Source organism: Etheostoma spectabile, chromosome 6, assembly GCF_008692095.1.
Source record: "Etheostoma spectabile isolate EspeVRDwgs_2016 chromosome 6, UIUC_Espe_1.0, whole genome shotgun sequence".
Lineage (NCBI taxonomy): Eukaryota > Metazoa > Chordata > Actinopteri > Perciformes > Percidae > Etheostoma > Etheostoma spectabile.
In genome coordinates, this window is record NC_045738.1 from 16307815 (window position 1) to 16325881 (window position 18067).

General features: G+C 39.4%; 3 protein-coding genes and 1 long non-coding RNA gene across 4 annotated transcripts in view; 1 reads left to right on the forward strand and 3 right to left on the reverse strand.

Annotated features, from left to right (window-relative positions):
* The window catches only part of LOC116691574 (uncharacterized), an 816-nt gene extending 620 nt beyond the window's left edge, over positions 1–196 (forward strand). Inside the window, exon 2 of the long non-coding RNA XR_004332507.1 lies at positions 154–196. This is a non-coding gene — a long non-coding RNA (uncharacterized LOC116691574). The remainder of the gene's footprint in view (positions 1–153) is intronic.
* The window catches only part of rab25b (RAB25, member RAS oncogene family b), a 9166-nt gene extending 6584 nt beyond the window's left edge, over positions 1–2582 (reverse strand). The window contains exon 1 of the mRNA XM_032519311.1: positions 2296–2582. Within this exon, the coding sequence (XP_032375202.1) occupies positions 2296–2332 (37 nt within the window). The 5' untranslated portion in view covers positions 2333–2582. The remainder of the gene's footprint in view (positions 1–2295) is intronic.
* Positions 2583–4223: 1641 nt separating this feature from the next.
* On the reverse strand, positions 4224–7341 carry lamtor2 (late endosomal/lysosomal adaptor, MAPK and MTOR activator 2). Its single transcript, XM_032519451.1, has 4 exons — positions 7074–7341; positions 5539–5701; positions 5335–5424; positions 4224–4324 (listed from the first exon to the last, which is right to left on the reverse strand). The coding sequence occupies exons 1-4, from the start codon at positions 7139–7141 to the stop codon at positions 4268–4270; spliced, it is 378 nt and encodes a 125-aa protein (XP_032375342.1). The 5' UTR covers positions 7142–7341; the 3' UTR covers positions 4224–4267.
* Positions 7342–8739: 1398 nt separating this feature from the next.
* On the reverse strand, positions 8740–17554 carry ubqln4 (ubiquilin 4). The gene is made up of 7 exons (XM_032518557.1): positions 17289–17554; positions 14784–14935; positions 14553–14692; positions 12972–13234; positions 11416–11531; positions 11082–11250; positions 8740–10712 (listed from the first exon to the last, which is right to left on the reverse strand). Exons 1-7 carry the CDS (start codon positions 17433–17435, stop codon positions 10572–10574), a joined length of 1128 nt encoding a protein of 375 aa, XP_032374448.1. The 5' UTR covers positions 17436–17554; the 3' UTR covers positions 8740–10571.
* Between the last annotated feature and the right edge of the window lie 513 nt (positions 17555–18067).

Genomic DNA, 18067 nt, shown 5'->3' on the forward strand with positions numbered 1-18067 from the left:
AGCTGCAGTGTTATCATGTTTTGTGTCGTATTGTCTTTGTCTAATCATCTTCATCATGCTGTTTCATTAAACCTTTTTTTAATTCTCAATTGGACCCTCAGCCTCTCTTCGTACTCATCAAATCGAAGAACACGTGATAGATTTTTCTAACAGTAAAAATCCCTTGCTCGCGATTCTCCAGTCAGAACAACAGATTAAAAAATGCTGGCACTTGGCCCCAGTTCTTGGCTAACAGTATGTTTAACTTTAACTCTCAGATCATTACCAGTTGTTCCCTCTTTGCATGTTTTAAGTCATTGTTCACTCTGCAGCCAGGTCACTGTACTGCTCTCTCTTCTAGTAGGGGAGGTGAGAAAGCCTGTTCTCCCCCTCTTACTCCTCCACTACTCTACTCAGTAACTTCTTACGCAAACAATACCTACCCCTGGTTTCTATGGCGATATAGGACAAGAGGCCTTCAAGCCTAGTTTGTTGAATCTGAGGAAGCTGGGAATAACTCAAATCTCATTTTGTTTGTATTCATGACCTTCGGGACTGGAAATGTAGCAAAGCGGTACACAGAAGGCTATTGCTCTAAAAAATCCCGGTGGATAATTTAGTACTGTATTTGACAGCAAAGTTTCATTCTGACATGTGTTTCTTTTAAAGATAATTTTTGGGCATTTCATTCCACAGGACAGATGAATACATGAAAGGTGAGAGAGAAGGGGAATGACATGCAGCCATGGGCCACAGGTTGGAGTCGAACCCGCGGCGTCGAGGAGTAAACCTCTATACACTGTATGTGCGCCTGCTCGACCAACTGAGCTAACCCGGCCACATATTCTTTCATGCAGTCAGCATGCGGAGGATCGAGAGCGTTACTTTCCAAGCAAACTCCATAGAATCTAAGTTATCTGTGAATTGCTGGGTGGAATGACAACATGCTCATACAATTGAGATACTATTGTACACAGTGCTTAGGAGCACTGCTGTCGTGAGTGAGTTTTTCCAGTGATAATCATTTTTTTAACCAATCACAGGGTAGAGGAGAGATTCCTCCTCTGTTACTGCCCCCAATTTGTATTCCTATTCCCCCAGGAGCAAGGAACAGTTCAGTGTTTTGTTTCATTTTTCACTTAACATAACGTAACAAAATCAAAGAGTCTCTAAAGAGCCTAAAAGAGGGTGTCATATTCTTTACTGTCTGTAATGCCCCTTGCAGTTCTGATACTTGACAGTGTAGATGCAGACAGGAAATATGTATATGTGTGTGTGTGTGTGTGTGTGTGTGTGTGTGTGTCAAACCAGGCATGTTGTCATTATGCACCGTGACCATTAGGCTCTTGGCCCCAAAAGCCCTTCAAGGCAAATCTGTTAAGTGTGATTCTGTGCAATGTGACTAAAATTGACTTGAACATCTATGTACCTGTCTCATTTTTGCAGAGGAACTTGTAAATACAGTAAATGATGCTATTTGATGTTTGGGACACAGTTACTTTGGATTTACCATTCACCTGCAGTTCCTTTTATCAACACGGCACATTGTACCCACATGTCAAATTACAGCAGGCTACATGAACTAAATTACCTCTCTGAATGACTTTCACTCCTCTCGGGCACCTGTTAAGGGCCATGGTACCTTAACTAGCTACATACACAATTACTATGCCATGTTGAGTGCAGAAGGAATAGAGTGAGTAGCACAAGCTGCTGAGCATAGCTTATAAAGTCACACAATTTTACACACTGGATGTGGTATATTTGGGAAAACTACTATATGAGTGACACACTTTGTCTTTTGCCACTGATACAGGGCTCTAAACCAGACACTATGTTACAATGTTGCTCTGCAGATAAGCAGGAATTAAAGTACACATCCTGGTTTCAACAATAACCTGTACTATGCATGCTTGCTTACTGCTTACGCACCCATGTGCTAAACTGGCAATTTGATTGTAGTAGCACTAAACTTTGTAGGAATAACGCTCACCTGAAGTGTTTGGAGACTTGCAAAATACCAACATACAATATTTAGCTCAACAGCTGATTGAACTGCTCACAGCCCAGACACTCAGGCTAGCAGTTGTCTGTGCTGTGTATTACCATACACCATCCTTATTGTTTATTGTACTTAGCTGTTCATTAATAAGAATGGATTGCATTCTGTTGAGACACATCACATATCCCTGTTATAAGTTAATAATAAACAAGGTAGTATAATTTGAAGGACAAAGAAACATTATAGACTGAAACTACAATTTTAGGAAGGTTTCTTTGGATTGAACCAAGTAAACAGAAGAACATGGTACTTACCCTTAAAGACAAAGTTGTAGGCCTCATCTGACCCCATATTCTGTTCATTCAGTTTATAACTGCCGTGTGTCTTCAACAGACTGATTGCAAGATGTAAGATGACACTGACTCACACCACAAACCAGCCTGCCCCTCAGATCCTCAGGCTTCAGGAAGGAAAATGGCTGCAAAGATGTTTTGACACATGAATGCCAGTAGCCAGTTTTCTGCCCTTCGCTACCCTTCCCAATCTGAGTTAATAGAAAGCTGGCTTGTTTGAACAAGACATGCTGAGTGTACCCAGGTTGTTCTACTGCAGCAGGCGGGGCTTGTGTCAGGGAGTGGTGGGGCTGCTGCGGAGGTGTGTTTAGTAATGGGAGTCAGCGCAGGGCAGGTTTTACAGGTGGGGCGACTGGCAGGTACAGCTGAGAGGGACGGGCAAGCGCCTTCTCCTGGATTGATCACATTACTGCATGCAGGAAGCAGGAAGCAAGTCTTATTGCTCACTACAAGGAAGAAACGCCCTGTAACAGAGTTTCTATGGCATTTCTATAATACTGTGCAGCAAAGTTGTGATTTGTGAATTTGTATGAGTCTCTTCTAAGCTGACCAGGTGTGCTGTTCTATTTGATCCTCTGTGGTCACAAAGACTAGGTTCTGTACATGTATTCTATGTGGTAATTTGAGTCATGCATCTATTGCAAAAGATACCTTCTTTTTTGTTTCTATACCTTTAAAACCTCATATTTAGATTTATTGAAATCAGATGTCTTCCATGTTCCTCGTATTTACCTTTGCTGAAGTCTAAACACGCACATGCAGATCAAACTCGTTACAATCAATCTAATTTAAATCTCCAACTGATTTTTTAAGAATTCAAACGTGTTGTGCAAGTCTTTGGCTGTGATTAAAGTGCACTTAGAAAAACACACCAAGGTTTTATTCTTTTTTCCAATCATTACAATACTCAAAGGACTTTCTTAATAATCATTTCAGGTTTTAAGGCAAGTGAGCATGCAAAGAGTAGGCAGTCTGATATAATGGACAAATAATGGAATGAATCTCGCATAAACTGCGATTGTCTGCAGGAAATCAGAAATACTTGCGATGTTAAAAAGCCATCCTTTCAACAGAGTCATGGAAATGGAAATATTTAAATAAGAATTTAAATAAGGGCAAAATAACAACATGAGGATTTCCATATGTGTCCTATATAGGATGCACCTGAAAAAAAAACATTAATAGCAATGTGAAGCTTTGTAAAAGGGTAATAATGTAGCCAATAGATAATGCATCTACACTGCTTCTAATTTCATTGTAAAAACACTGCTTGAATAGAAGGTGTATCAAGGAATACTGAAACTATGGCTACTTTTAAACTCAATCCTGGTAAACCTGATATTTTAGATTATAATAATATAATAGCCAACTCACAAAGCACTCAGTTTAGAGCATAAACACAAAATAGAAAGAGTGAATATTAATCCAAAAATTGTTTATTTGACGGCTTTGAAACAAAACGCAGCAAATAATCTTCCCTGCACTTTATCTGACAGACCTTTTAATCAAGGTTTTCACAAACTATTTTACTTCTCTGACAGGAGTAAAAAATGTTACATTTTCTGCTTAACTGTGATCTGCGTGCCTGAACTAAAACTGCAAATGAATGAATCGGCCGTGGAAACAGTAATGTAAAGGAATCATTTCAGCAGTTGTACACTCAGACTTCCTTTTGACAATTATGTGGGCTTTCAGAACAGACCATGAGATGAACACATAAGTCACAAGCAAGGGCAAAAAAACATACTAGTTATTAGCTTCGATACCATGATCGTAAATACACTGAACTGCACCCACCCCCCACCCCCAGCCTCCAACCCACCACACACGCACAGTCACTCACAGATCACTCAGTAGCCCAATGACTGGGATCATATGATGTTTTTTTTCCAGGCAGACGGAAGCGACAGGCAGAGCTTCAGTCACGTCTCCACTATGATGCGGCCACTTGTGTCAATGGTTCCTCAAGGTACTGTACCAGGGCTTCTGCCTGTAAGCACAACAACAACAGAACAGTGTTAACAAAGATTAGATTCCACTTTATTTCAAGTAAGGACAACCATTACAACAAATTGCAGTTTAACATACAACCAGTAGTGCAAACATTAAAAGTTCTTTTTTTACTTTTTTCTTCACAGCTGTGTTAAACAGACATAAAAACAAAGAATGCAGTATGATTGTGTTAGTCTATTAGTAAAGTGCATTAGCAAATAAAGAGCACAGATTTCTAGAAATCAGACAGATTTCTGAGAAATCAGAATAAGGATTTATCCAGAGTGACAAATAAGGTTATCTTCAAGCCATTGCCTTATGTGTTGGGATTTAGCTTACAAGTTGTCCTCTAATTTGTCCTCAATAAGACAGGATTGGTTTTAAATGACTTAAAGCTGAACACTAGATTGTACAGTTCAGTATAGGGCTGCTACAGGAACTGTTTGGATTATCAAGTCATTGTTTAAGTAATTTATAAAGCAAAAATGCCAAATATTTGGTCGTTTTAACTTCTCTAATGCGAGTATTTGCTGCTTTTCCTTGTCTTACATCAGAGTTGAATATCTTTTGGTTTTGGACTGTTGGTCGGACAAAACAAGACATAAGAATACTTGGACTCTAAAAAGTTTTGATGGATATTTTCACAGTTTTATGATGTTTTATAAATATGGTCTATTAAGTTAATTTTAGTGCACCAAAATACAACTCCTACTTTAGATCAATTTAATTGTACCTTCTGGACGTTTAAGGAATTTGATTTTAAACCTCCCAAACTCTCCTTGTGATTGTTTTACATAACTATATTTTCTTTTACATCCTTATTATTCTAATTTATCGATTAAATAATTTCCCCAGATCATACAGTTTTAATAGCCTTCTGTTATTTGTATGATACTATTGATTATTCTCTTTGTTGTTGTGCTTTAACCCTGACTATACAAATGAGCCTGAAAAGCAGGACATTGGTTGTTGGGAAACCACTGACTGACATCAGCTTTGACCCCTCACCTTGGCTTTAAGCATTCCAAAACCCACCGTCTCTTTGGCGTACATACACAGTAATAGGTTGGCTACACGAGTGATGGCCACCCTTCCCTCCTGAGAGAGAAAACGAGAGAACAACAACGTGACAAAGTGCCCCAGTTCAAACTGTCCATATTAAAACTACTCTTCATATGAGAACCTGAGAACAACTGAAACGGCACTCCTTACCATACAATCCATGAGTATGAATTTAAGTTTGTCTTCGTTAAAGGCTTGGTGACCGTTCTTGTCGTAGGCCGCCCAGATGTTGCTAGCGATGGCAGCTGTCACTCGGGCGTCAGTGTCCCCGTATCCAGAGTAAGCCAGAAGTGAACCTTCATTGTTCAGTAAGCTGGTGAGAATGTAAACTTTGAAGTTTCAGTATCCAGCACTTGAACACCTGAAATGATTTTTACTATAGACTGTCAATGAATGAATGGATTTTACTCAGGGTATCTCCATGACGCTACCCAACAATGTTGGACATATCTACAAACCTAAAATCATAGTATATACCGTATATAAAGTAAAATGAAACTGTCTGAACTATGTCCAAATATGTAAATGTATATGAATTGTGTTGCAGTTTATACAAGGTGCTTGCCAGTTTTTATGAATGTTTTTATGAACACTTGGAATGCCAATAGGACCATATTATTACCATAAAGTAACTACACTGAAAGCATATGTAAAAATAGAGACGGGCAATGTATCAATATTATATCGATATTTTGATATGAGTAGATATTTTCTAAGATTTTGGATATCTTAAAATGGCATTAGTGTTGCCATCGCACAACACATCACAGACAAAGTGATGTAACTTTCTGAACTTACCAGATTCTTGTAACTGTCCTATTATTTGCCTTAGTCATTTTATCCATCTTACTGATGATTATTTATCAAAAATCTCATTGTGTAAATATGTTGTGAAAGCACCAGTAGTTAACACTACAATATCGTTGTGGTATCAATATCGAGGTATTTGGTAAAACATATCATGATATTTGATTTTCTCAATATCACCCAGCCCTATGTACAAATTCAGAAATTTCAAAGTGACAAAATCACCTTATGTAATTTAGTGAATTTAGACATAATTTGAGTAGCGAGAGAAGATTAGATCACAAAAAGATTATCATTATATATTAATAATAAAGTAATCGTTTCAAGCTAAAATGCCCCAAAATCACTGCTCCCAGCTTCTCAAATGGGGTGGTTTGATGCTTTTCTTTGTCATGTGTGATATATAACTGAACATCTTTGGGATTTTAACTATTGGCCAGATAAATCAAGCAAATTGAAGAAGTCAACATGAAATTATAACAAGCATTTTCCACTTTATCCTGACATTTTATACACATAAGACTGCAATAATTGTCAGATTAATCCACAATAAATAACAATAAGATAGAGATAGTTAGTTAGTTGCAGCCCTACTAACTAAAACTATCTGCAAACAACTTGTAATGTTAAGGTTCACCCTGCCCACAGTATTCCTTAAATATCATATTGTACAGAGAGAGATCACTGTAAAGTATGCAGTTATGATATTTGTCAGGCTCTTGATATTTGGCATCATATGTCCGTGTATGTCAAACGATTGTGGGGTCAAACAAACCCACGACTGTACACTTTCCAACAAAAACAAACTGTATAATAGACAAAAACCATATTACCTCGTTAGCAATATGCTAGCTAACTAGCTAGCTAACGTTACTCACAGTGTGCTTTGGACTCCGTTTGTGTTCGCTTGGCTCAGAACCTGCGTTAACGCCTTTGGTCGTAACATAGCTACTTACTCACTAACATATGCTAATGCAAAAATAACAAAACAATTATCTTTTAAACGAATAAATAACTGCCTTTAAACTGTCAAAAACTAGACACTGACTAGTCATAGTCAGCTGATGTTTTCGTCCCTTTCCGGGTGCCTTCTCAATGCATTGTGGGAATTGTAGGCTTCTTCTTCTTCTTCTTCTTCTTCTTCTTCTTCTTCTTCTTCCGAGTTCTTTTAACCGTTCTTTAGTGCCCGCCTTCCGACCATAGCCTGTGTATTACTGCTTAATATTAACGGTCTATGCTTCCGACTGAGCGTGTCAGGTCGCCCCACATGAAGGACCATGGAGCCCCCCTAACTGTCTGTGGAGTCTAAGGCAGCTGGGATCTGTTGCATTGCTGCCACCTTCTGGATCCAATCTCTTACTGTGCCACCTTCGTTTCTTTCTCAGGGACCATCCAAATGGATCCCCATTCATGACATTCACCATACTACACCCTATTGTCTGAGTTTGTGCAAATCCCTACCCAGTGTAGTTTCTAGTTCCTCAACCGATAAGCCTCAATGATGTTCAAAAATCTTCCAGCGGCGTCGAGCACCATCTTGATTCATACTGATATCCATGTAGCTTGACAGCACTATGTATTAATCTGGTATTACCATGGAAATAATGCCAAAACAACTTTTTGTCCATGCAGAAACTCTGATATTGTAATGCTCCACTTCCTCTTTCTCAGTACAGTATATTTACTGTGTTGTGTATGTGTGTATGTATACATACACCTGTGTACAGTCTTCCCCATTTATGCATATACTTACTGCCCATCTGTTTACATTAGTTGATAACATTTTATATATCTGTAGAAGCAGAGTGGGAGGGAGCCTGAGATATACAGTAAGACTTTCATTGCCAACAACTTGTTTCCCTTTGTTGTGTCCATGACAATAAAATAACTTAAACCTAATAATTCAGAGGTTTAGAAGATTTAATGTGTACCACATTACATTTATCTGACGTCTGTAGATACTAGTGTGCAGTTTAAGCTTGTATTTGCAATATTTATAAGACTATTTGTTTCATGATATTTCTAGAATAAGAATTTTATGGTATTTGTAATAATATATATTTCTGGTATTGCTGCAGTCAATTCACTTCTTCCTCTGCCACTACAAATAGCTGCAGGGATGACTGTTGTTGATCGACAAATACGTTATTTAAATGTATTTGATTTCTTAATATACTTGTACGACATTTTAGGTTTCGCTGCAACCACCAAACAACCCGGTATAGACTAAAGGCAAAAACTCTGCCAGGACAAATGAAAATATCAATCAAGGGTAAAGTCAACATAACACAGCTGTCAAACTGCATTACCAAAGTAAATCACAATCATTTCTAAGATTGAAAAAAAAAAGGATACTTATCTGTCCATAGGAAGACTTAGAACATATGATTTCCCGAAAAGGTTTGATTCATTTGTGAATGACTTAAAAACAATTCACCAATGGCTTTCTCAACAAGTTACCACAATAAATCGCGGTATCATCAGGGCACTGACACTTCATAGAGACCACTTTATAGTTGAAAACAAAAATCAAACTACTCAAAGTGCAAGTGTATTTACTTTATTTACTTTTACAGTTTGTCTACAGGAAATCAACTTGAACCACACCTGTTGACTAAGAAAGGAAATTTCAAAGACGTCTATATTAGTGGTGGGTGATATGAACCTCTGACATGGTATATGTAAATTATAAGGCTATGTTGCAGAAAAATGTATAGATTAAAACAATCAGATGGAAATTACCGTTTTGGCTAATTTTTGCAAATGAAAAACCTAACAAATGTTTTCCAGGAAAATTCTGTAAATCCAATATCACAGTCTGGAAACACTATTGGCAATACAACTAGAGACATTAAACAGATCAATTGAAAATCAAAATGTCAAGCTTTCAGTTCTAATATAACACTGTATAGCTTAATTAATAATAAATCATATTTTAATTGTTTACTTTGTGAGTAAAATCTGAATCAGCAATGTAACCAGTTACATTTTTCTGTCACGTAACTGTGGTAGTACAATGTTTTCCTCTGAAGTAGAAGTACATAAGAAGTATGCAGTTGTGATGAACATTTTAAGTGCTTTGGGGCCTTTTATAAGTTATTTAGGGACAATGATTTAGAATAGTAATTACATATTTTTCCTATCTAAACATCTTAAGAAATCTATAGCAGTATGGGGTCCAGTAGCACAGTCCAAGCAGTCAACCCGCTCCAACAACACAGTGCTGTCTACCTTAATCTTGCAAATTTTCTCACTAGGTCATATTGTCCATCCCTCATCCACACACACATTACACACACTTTGTCCTCCTCAAACATTTAGGCAGCAGAGCCAAACACAAGAATCAGTACTGAGAAACATTTCAGGGGAGAAATACAAGGTGTCACGAACCTCCATAAAGAGATAACTCAAATAAATATCAAGCGAGAGGATTGAAAAACAAAACAAAGAAACATGTAAAAACTAGCTGAGCGCACAGAAGATCATCCAACCTACTACAACAACAACCTAACCACCAAATACAATCTGTTAAAATTAATGTAAAATTAGTAACTATTAGAATGAATTTCTTGGTAACTTCGTGCAGACATCAAGTGCATGAGCACTTTCAGTCATGTCTGAAATCATCTCCGACCGGCCTGGCAGGAGTAACTCATTGGTGGCAACAAGGAGAGTTGTGGCGTTAGTTTTCTGTAGCAGTACTACATACACTCCATCACTTAATCACAGTATATATTATTCTGGTGTACATTGATGACATACAGTACTCACTAGACCGGCTGCTATTAATCAACCATGTCTCTTCACCTTGTAAATTCCATTTGTCACTTAATTACCGCATAACTTTGTCTTTAATTGCAAGATACATAGTGCTAGATAGATACATTTATATATACATTTATTTATCCCCAGAGGGAAATTCAAATGTCACAGTTTACTAGTTGTGATATTTAATTGTATAGATCTCTTATTTGCTTTATATCTTTTCCCGTTTTATTTGTACTTCTCTATTTATATGTACTTGTTTTGGTCTTTGTGCTGCTGCAACACCTGAATTGCCCCTTTAGGATTAATAAAGGCTCATCGTATCTTATCTGCCACGGCTTTTAGCTTTAGCATATGACCAACTCGGTTAGAAACCAACAACATCCTTCCATTATGATTTCCCATCCTCCCTTGTTTACCCTTCCTATGATTTACAGATCAGATGAAGAGATGACAAGTGATTGGAATACCGCTGCGTCTATCTGGGTGTCAGGTCAGACTTATTTATTGGATGCAGGATGGTGTTTATGTATTAACTTATTTCAAATCTCCCATGCCAGTCCCCAACTCTACCCGTCTTCCACCCTCAACCCCAGAATGAAATGAGTGGGTTAGGCCAACAGTCTTTCGATGGCGGCGTTGACATCCCCTCCCGTAGCGATGAGGGCCTGCAGGTTGGCTTGGCGGTCGATGAAGCCCATGGTGTTGAGCTGGTCGAGCTGCTGCTGGAAACGAACCTCCGGAGTCTGGAGCTGGGAGGGAGGAGAGCACGCATGGGGTCAGGTACTGCTTTTTTTTTTTAATTTTTATTTTTTTATATATAAACAGATTCAGATTATTTATTTAGTGAGTTACGATATTCCACAAAATTTTCTTTATACTTATACCAGCTGATTTTGACCCAAATATTTTCACAGATTTGCTTTTTCCACATATAATCAAATTGACTTTAAGTACTTTGGCACGAATTCTACTTTTACCCACGTATACTAAATATAGACAAGCTTGAGAGCAGCCACCTGGTGGCTTCGACCAGAACATATCAATATTTCATATTAATATTTCAAAATGTTGCTCTGATTTTAGCAAACAACAACTTTAGGCAATTAGATAAAACATACTGATGGCCCTCCGCCTGCAAACATCTGTAACATCTGCTGCATGAGCTGTTGCTGAGAGGAACTGGTGCCTGAGAGGGGACTGGATCCGGTTGCCATGGCAGGCGGCTGAGGGATCTCGGGGGGGCTTCCCCCTGTGGCTGGAGGAACCCCGAGACCTCCGGGAGACAATCTAGAGAAAGAAATGCCAACAATCAAGAAAACTATGGCAATCCCTGTCAATTTCAGCAAAATGTACTAAAATGTACTTTCAAATAACAGAAGGAATTCCGATTAATTCTGAGTTGAGTGCCAGATAAGGACAATTACACAGGGTGCAAGTAGAAACAGTCGGTACCTGGACATGAATCCCGGGGCTTCTGTCTGTAAGGTCTGCAGGCCCTGTTGGATCTGTATGAGGGCCTGCATGGCTCTGGGGTTGGTCAGCATAGACAATGTTTCAGGATTCTGCATCTGCTCAAGGACAAACATGACACAAGTCAACTCTAAAACCCAACAGAGCCTCCAACGTCTTAAAACAAGAAATAATTCTTGTGCACACAAGATAACAGTTTGGATATCTGACTGCAGGCACACTCCATAGAGCATTATACACCCAGAGGATGCTCTCACGGTTACTTAGCACCCAGTTCTGGTTATGCATCATGTCTTGCATCATTGCTGGATGTTTGCCAACTCTACGGTCTGTCAAGGAACGAGAGGATTCAGACAACAAAAACAAACAGTGAGAGCTAAGGTGGCCTAGAAAAAGAAGCAAGCTTCTGACTGGAATGGCGGCCATCAGTGTCAACCCTAAACTTGTTGGGACATTCATTGGAGCTCCAAGTTGCAGGAGTAAACAACAAAGGAACTAGATCACCATCAAGGAGTGGGGGGCAGTTAGAGAAATAATAACTGTGATTTAAAATGCATAGCTGTAAACTCAAGTGGGTAGAAAAAGGTGACAGTGCTTGGACTAGCACTAAGGTTCTTGCTTAGTTGAACAGAAACTTTTCTAGTAACGGCAACTAAAACATAAAAAACGCAACAACAAAAAACCTTGTATCCCAAACATGTGGCCAAGCTCCAGCTAGCATCAAAAGCAGGTGTGTCTGCGATCCGCCCAGGCGTGTACCACCCCAAAAAAAACGTAGGTTGTACACAAATCATGCGGGTGCCATAGTTTCCATTCAAAGCTGTGAATTTGCCAAAAGGCGATGAGTTTGCTAGGCTGACAAGATGTTGGTACTGGGAACTCACAATTGGATGGGCTCATTCTGAGGGGCGGGATAAATGGTTGTCTTTCAAATTCCCTCTGCACAAAATGGGCTAGCGCTACAACCAACCAGAGAAACGCTAGCTGATAGATTAAACTTTTGCCATATCCAGTCGGCAAAACTCAGAACACATCTTCCTTTTTAAAGAATGACTTCAGTGCCGTTCTTTGTTGTTTTCTCAAAGTAAAGCTTAACTCAAGTGTTTCAGAGTCGCGGCCAAAGCAGATTGGAAAGTCAGCTGTTTGCCAGCAGCAGCAGCAATCTTCTTTGTTTTAAAGTAGCAGGGAATTTAAGCAGAACCGTAACTCTGCCGTCATTATGTTAAGCCCGCCCGCCGACTCTTTACACGATGTGATTGGCCTGACTGGAGTTTGGTTTTTCCAGCTTGCAAGCCGACGGAGAGTTGCTAGACTGACCCTAGCTCCAAATGACATTTGCTGCAGCTAGCGTGCGTCTACATTTCTAGGCTCTGAGTTTACAACTGTGAGAGAAAAAAAATAAATAAACAAGTAGGGTGGGGGAACCTCTGTGTCAGGACACACAAGACGTTTATTTGACGAGCGGACATTAATCCGTGCTAGCTCTCTGAGGTTGACCTGGCGTTTCAGGGCACTATCAAGAGCAACGCTGCACCGACCTGTCTCATGAGGTCAGGGTTGTTGAACATGCTGGAGACGTCCGGGGTCTGTTCCACGAGCTGCTGCATCTGGGGATTGCCTGCGAGCATCTGTCTCATCAGGTCTGGGTTGGACATCATGTTCTGGACTAGGGGGCTACCCATCATCTGAGACATCATCTGTGGGTTGGACATCAGCTGACTCTGCACCTGCTGCTGCATCTCCATGAAGCTGGACGAACGCATGCCCATGCCTAACAAGCCGGACAGGTCACCGAGTCCACCTGAGGAGGAGGAGGAAAGCTGGAGAATACGTCCATGCAGCAAGGATGATTTTTTACTAAAAGATAGGGAATTACACACAGCGCCAATGGCATGAAATGGTACACACTTCCTGTCTCCTAAAAGGGCGCGGCCTCGTCTGAAAATGTAGTGAATGTCGTGTGGATAGATGAAAAGTTATATCTGTATAATTTATTAACATTTGATTTTGCAAACATACATTAACACAGCTAAAACACATATTTAGCTTGAAAGGAAATTACTTTTGTTACCACGTTCATGAACGTTAGCTTATCAGTGCTGCCACATCTCGCAAGAGCTTGTTCCCGAGACAGAAACGGTCTCCAACAAAGTTAATTTTCTTCTAAATTGTCCATCTGAAAAATGCCATTTTAGTGTTCGGATGTTTGTGAGATAAATTTCTTGTGAAAAATGGCCCTAATATCATTAGTTTAAATCAATACACTCATGACCTGCCATTAATCTCCTGAAGAGGCGTGGCAGTGGCGGAGCCCACGTGACACAGGCACAGGAAATGACTGAGTTGGGTCGTCTCGGTTCTAAACCGTCTCTGCTGTCAGGTAAGTGGATGTGTTGACAGGGAACACCATTATTATGATATTTTTGCTATAGAATTTCATTAAGTGTGTTAGTTGCTTCAAACATATGTGCAGTCACCTAAATTCTTTTTTTAAATTACTAAATTTGTGATGGTTTTGTATTAAAAGTCTGTGTGGAAATGTAATTAAAGGTGTCCTGCCACACAAACCCATTTTAGCATTATTTGAAATATTTTAGGTCCATACAGTATGTGTTTGGGTTCAATGTGAAAATGAACAGCTACCTCCTCTGTCAGCTCTAGCCACATGTTGCCTGAGCTCATTATTTTTCATGAGCTTGCTGGGTTAAGGATGCTGATAGCCAGTCTTTCATTGGCTAGGTGTTAGCCAATCAGAGTCAAGCAGCTTAGCTCATTGAATATTAATGAGAACTGGCACAAATCGAGCAAAGTCTATTGTCATAGGGTTCATCCCCAACTGAGAGAATTTTAGCTTTTAGAGATTTTATTAAGAAACGTGTGTGAACCCCATGATCAAAATAGTCACACAGTCTGTCATTGAGTTGCTTTTGGATGGAATTATGGTAAAAAATGATAAATGATCCTTTTTGCTGGGAAGCCCCTGGGTTATTCTCAAGGACCTCCGGGGGTTTCCTGGATCCAACTTTGGGAACCACTGATCTATGGGACTGGATCACAAGAATCAAACTCAATGTACAGCAAAAAGGAAGCAAATCATTTAAAATATATAGAGTTCTTACTCATTGGATTGGCAGGCTCTGTTGGCGTCTGACTCGTGCCACTTCCTGCTCTGTCTGCTACAGAGGCGTTGGTGCTGCTGCTGTTATTTTGAGGCGTTGCAGAACTGGAACTTGTCTGGGATGTACCATCGCCTGTTGATCTATGAAGAAAAAGCAACCATCACATAAAAATCTCACCAGGCTTGAGCTATGCCTCTTTACCTGCAAACACATTTCATGCATTGTGCTTACTTCGGTGCAGTCTTGATGACAAGATGAACGGTCATGCCGTCTCGGATTTTGTGCTGGTTCAAAGAATCCTCATCCTTCAGAATCTTTCCAGCAAATATCAACACCAGCTGGTCCTGCTGGGCCTCGAACTTTTTGGACACCTCCTGTTTGAACTGGACAAATGAGACGAGAGCAAGTGAGCAACTGCTCGGAGGTCCCCAAAAGAGGCGGTAACTTGAGTGGTTGTTAAGATAAATATAATATCAACTGTGTCCTGCAATAAAATGTCATCTTTTGGGCCTCTATTGAAAAGGGATGCTGTGTCAGAATCTAGTTCTGAAACGTAATTACTTTAGTTTATAATGTGCCCACATGGTGCTTATTCCTAAATTGTACTTCATCAAAGCTCCACAAAGTGACATACAGAGACAACCTGGAGTCAGGTAGTACTCTTACACTTGAGTTGGTGACCCGTTTTTATTTTTGATTCAGAGAAAACAGAAAGACACACTAACAAGTAGTTATAGAAGCTGTAAATAAATATAAATATCTAGGGACAGTTTTTCATGTAAAACTATCAAGGAAATTAAACAAATCCATTATTTACAGAAGAGGATGTTATCATCCATGTTGATTAGTGTGGTGGCTCGCCATGCCAAAATTTCTGCCGCCACGGTTTCCCTATGAAGAATTTTGTAGACCTGTTGTAGATGTGTGTCCCTATAGTTCCTCAAAAAATACGGTTCAATCACAACTCAAATTATGCCTCATTGTGTGTGAATAGAGGTGAATAAATATATTTGTTTGTGTTACAGCAAACTGTCAGTTACATTTCATATGTAAAACACTGGTGGGGTGGTGGTGGGGGGGGGGGTTAAAGGAAACACTGTGTTGCAATGATTATTTTTTGACAGTTTGGAGTGGACAGGCAGATACTGGTTATCTTCCATCGTTGGAGGGTATTCAAACTATCTGCTTATTGCTTGGTATTTCTTACTTGGCAATCTTCATACCCTGAGAGGTTCTGATGTGTCACACCACACCCTACTCCTTGTAGATGTGGGTGGTGATGGGACAGTGGATATGACACATGCCTTTGGTGCGTGAGACCCGTATTCGATTCCCACTGCGATACATCAACCAATGTGTCCTGGAGCAAGACACTTCATCATCATCATCAATCATGTAGCCTCTGATATTTATATATAAATTGCTTAAAATGACATTTAATGTAATGATAGATGTCACTTGCATTTTGTTGGTAATGTTGTGGATCACATTTGCTTTCTGTCTTTAACTGTCTATTTTGATGCTACACACACGCAAACGGCATTTCAGAAAGAAAAATAAATGAAACTAAAACATTTCTGTTTTGTTTCAGTAACCCCAGACAGGATAAACCGGTTAATGCACAAGAATGGTTGTTGCCGAGAAATCAGCAAATAGGCCTAGTTTCACAGATAAGTATCAAAGAGTGGGTGACCATTAGTGACGTCACTTTGACTTGTTTAATAATGTTGTAACTGGGTCAACAGCATCCCACCCGGATTCTATCAGCGACCTGTCCCTTCGATAATAGAAGATAACGTTAATTCGTTATCACTTTCCCCAAACTGAATCAACATTAATTTCACTGCAGTTTCACAGTTAGAATGATGTAACAGTTACTCAGCGTCAATGACAAATTTGGCCAACTGCCTCTGACTTCATATTGAAAATGTCTTGCACAATCATTTGTTTTGATCACTGTACCAGCATATGTTGGGCTGATTTTCAACATTTTATATGTATATATGTGTGTGTGTGTATGTATATATATATATAAAAAAATAAAAGGAAGAGTAAAACAATTCAATTTCCGGAAGAAGACATTCTTATATGTTTTGAAGGATTGAAAGTGTGTTTTTTGTACTGTTCAATTTTTGTTATTGGGAAAATTCCACAGTCATAAGAAAATATGGGCGGACTTCAAACCAAACTTTAAATATTTAAATCAACAACTGGACCATTATGGCAACAGTAAGTTAGAAGAGACCTTACAAAATATGAAGCAATTAAGACTCACTTTAAATTTCTCATGGACCGATGATAGGATTTAATTAAATTCGTATGACGTACTATTATTATTATTTTTTTTACTTTCTATGCATATGCACCTCTGGTATGGAGAGTTATGTGTGTGTTCATACTGATGATGTAACGTTGGTAAACACAGCCTACAAACTGTTAGCTAAGAGCAATGATAACGTTAGCTCTAATAACGTGACGCTACATTTTCCGGTTATTTCCGTAATCACGCAGATGTCTACCGCCTCAGGAAATATTGGATTTAAACGTTATTTTCGCACCAAGCAAATATTGTAAACATCTGTCAGACCACGAAAATACCACCGAAGAAGCAACCCGCTGTTGGACAACATGCAAAAACCACCAACGTATTGACCTTTCCCCTAATGTTTGATAGGAAACGCATCATGATGATAGCGTGATTTCTGCTGCCGGATGTTGAAACGTCAGTTACCGCACCTGGGAGACAGAAGAATCCTCCGAAATCGAAATGTCCTCTTTTCCATTGGGGGTTTTGACGGTGATAACCATCACAGATTCTCCAGGAGCAACATTTTTATCCATGTTGGCATCCTCCGTACGCTCCGTGCTGTTATTTTCCGCCATCTTTACTACTTTACTCCTCCTTCTTCTTCTGTGTTACTTCCGGCAGAGATAAACAATAACGTCTGGTCCATCGGCGTATTGCTGCCACCTAGCGGTCATTAGTTAAACAACCGCTTTACATTTTGGGATTGATGGACAATGTAACTTGTTGCAGGATAATAGGGGAAGACACATGAATATTCATTAGGGAACTCATCCCTGAATGGCTAGTACTCGTTGCCTGCTCTGGTTGGGTTGGTTAGGTTTTGCCAAGAGGAGGGCAAGAGGAGTGGGATTGGTTATGGTTAGAGTAAGAATGTCAGGCTGAGCCAATCACGGATGAGTCTTCCTCTACCATCCTGCAAAAAGAGTTAGGGTTAGGGCTATAAAGCAGTGTTTAGATCAGGTTTCTGCCCTTTGTGTTTTCTTGTGTCAGATTCCCCAGATATAACACAGAGCCCACAGTGATCCCATAACCTAACATCTCCTTTAATATTCCCCCATACTTCTTCCCATTACTATTTTATATTTTGGCACTTCCAAAATAAGTTTTTATTTATATTACTGGCCTATGTTTAATAATATCACCAAATATGTTGTAAAATGATATATAGGGTGAGAAGCTCAGTCATCCGAGAGGAGCTCGGAGTAGA

Bases quoted from the DNA above. Each gene is read 5' to 3' on its own strand.
- lamtor2 (XM_032519451.1), bottom strand. From the start codon at position 7,141: ATGTTACGACCAAAGGCGTTAACGCAGGTTCTGAGCCAAGCGAACACA. The intron at 5,702-7,073 runs GTGAGTAACGTT...CATTCTCACCAG, and splicing joins AACGGAGTCCAAAGCACACT to CTTACTGAACAATGAAGGTT. The intron at 5,425-5,538 runs GTAAGGAGTGCC...TTTCTCTCTCAG, and splicing joins TCATACTCATGGATTGTATG to GAGGGAAGGGTGGCCATCAC.
- ubqln4 (XM_032518557.1), bottom strand. From the start codon at position 17,435: ATGGCGGAAAATAACAGCACGGAGCGTACGGAGGATGCCAACATGGAT. The intron at 14,936-17,288 runs GTGCGGTAACTG...TCATTTGTCCAG, and splicing joins AGGATTCTTCTGTCTCCCAG to TTCAAACAGGAGGTGTCCAA. The intron at 14,693-14,783 runs GTAAGCACAATG...TTTTCTTCATAG, and splicing joins GTCATCAAGACTGCACCGAA to ATCAACAGGCGATGGTACAT.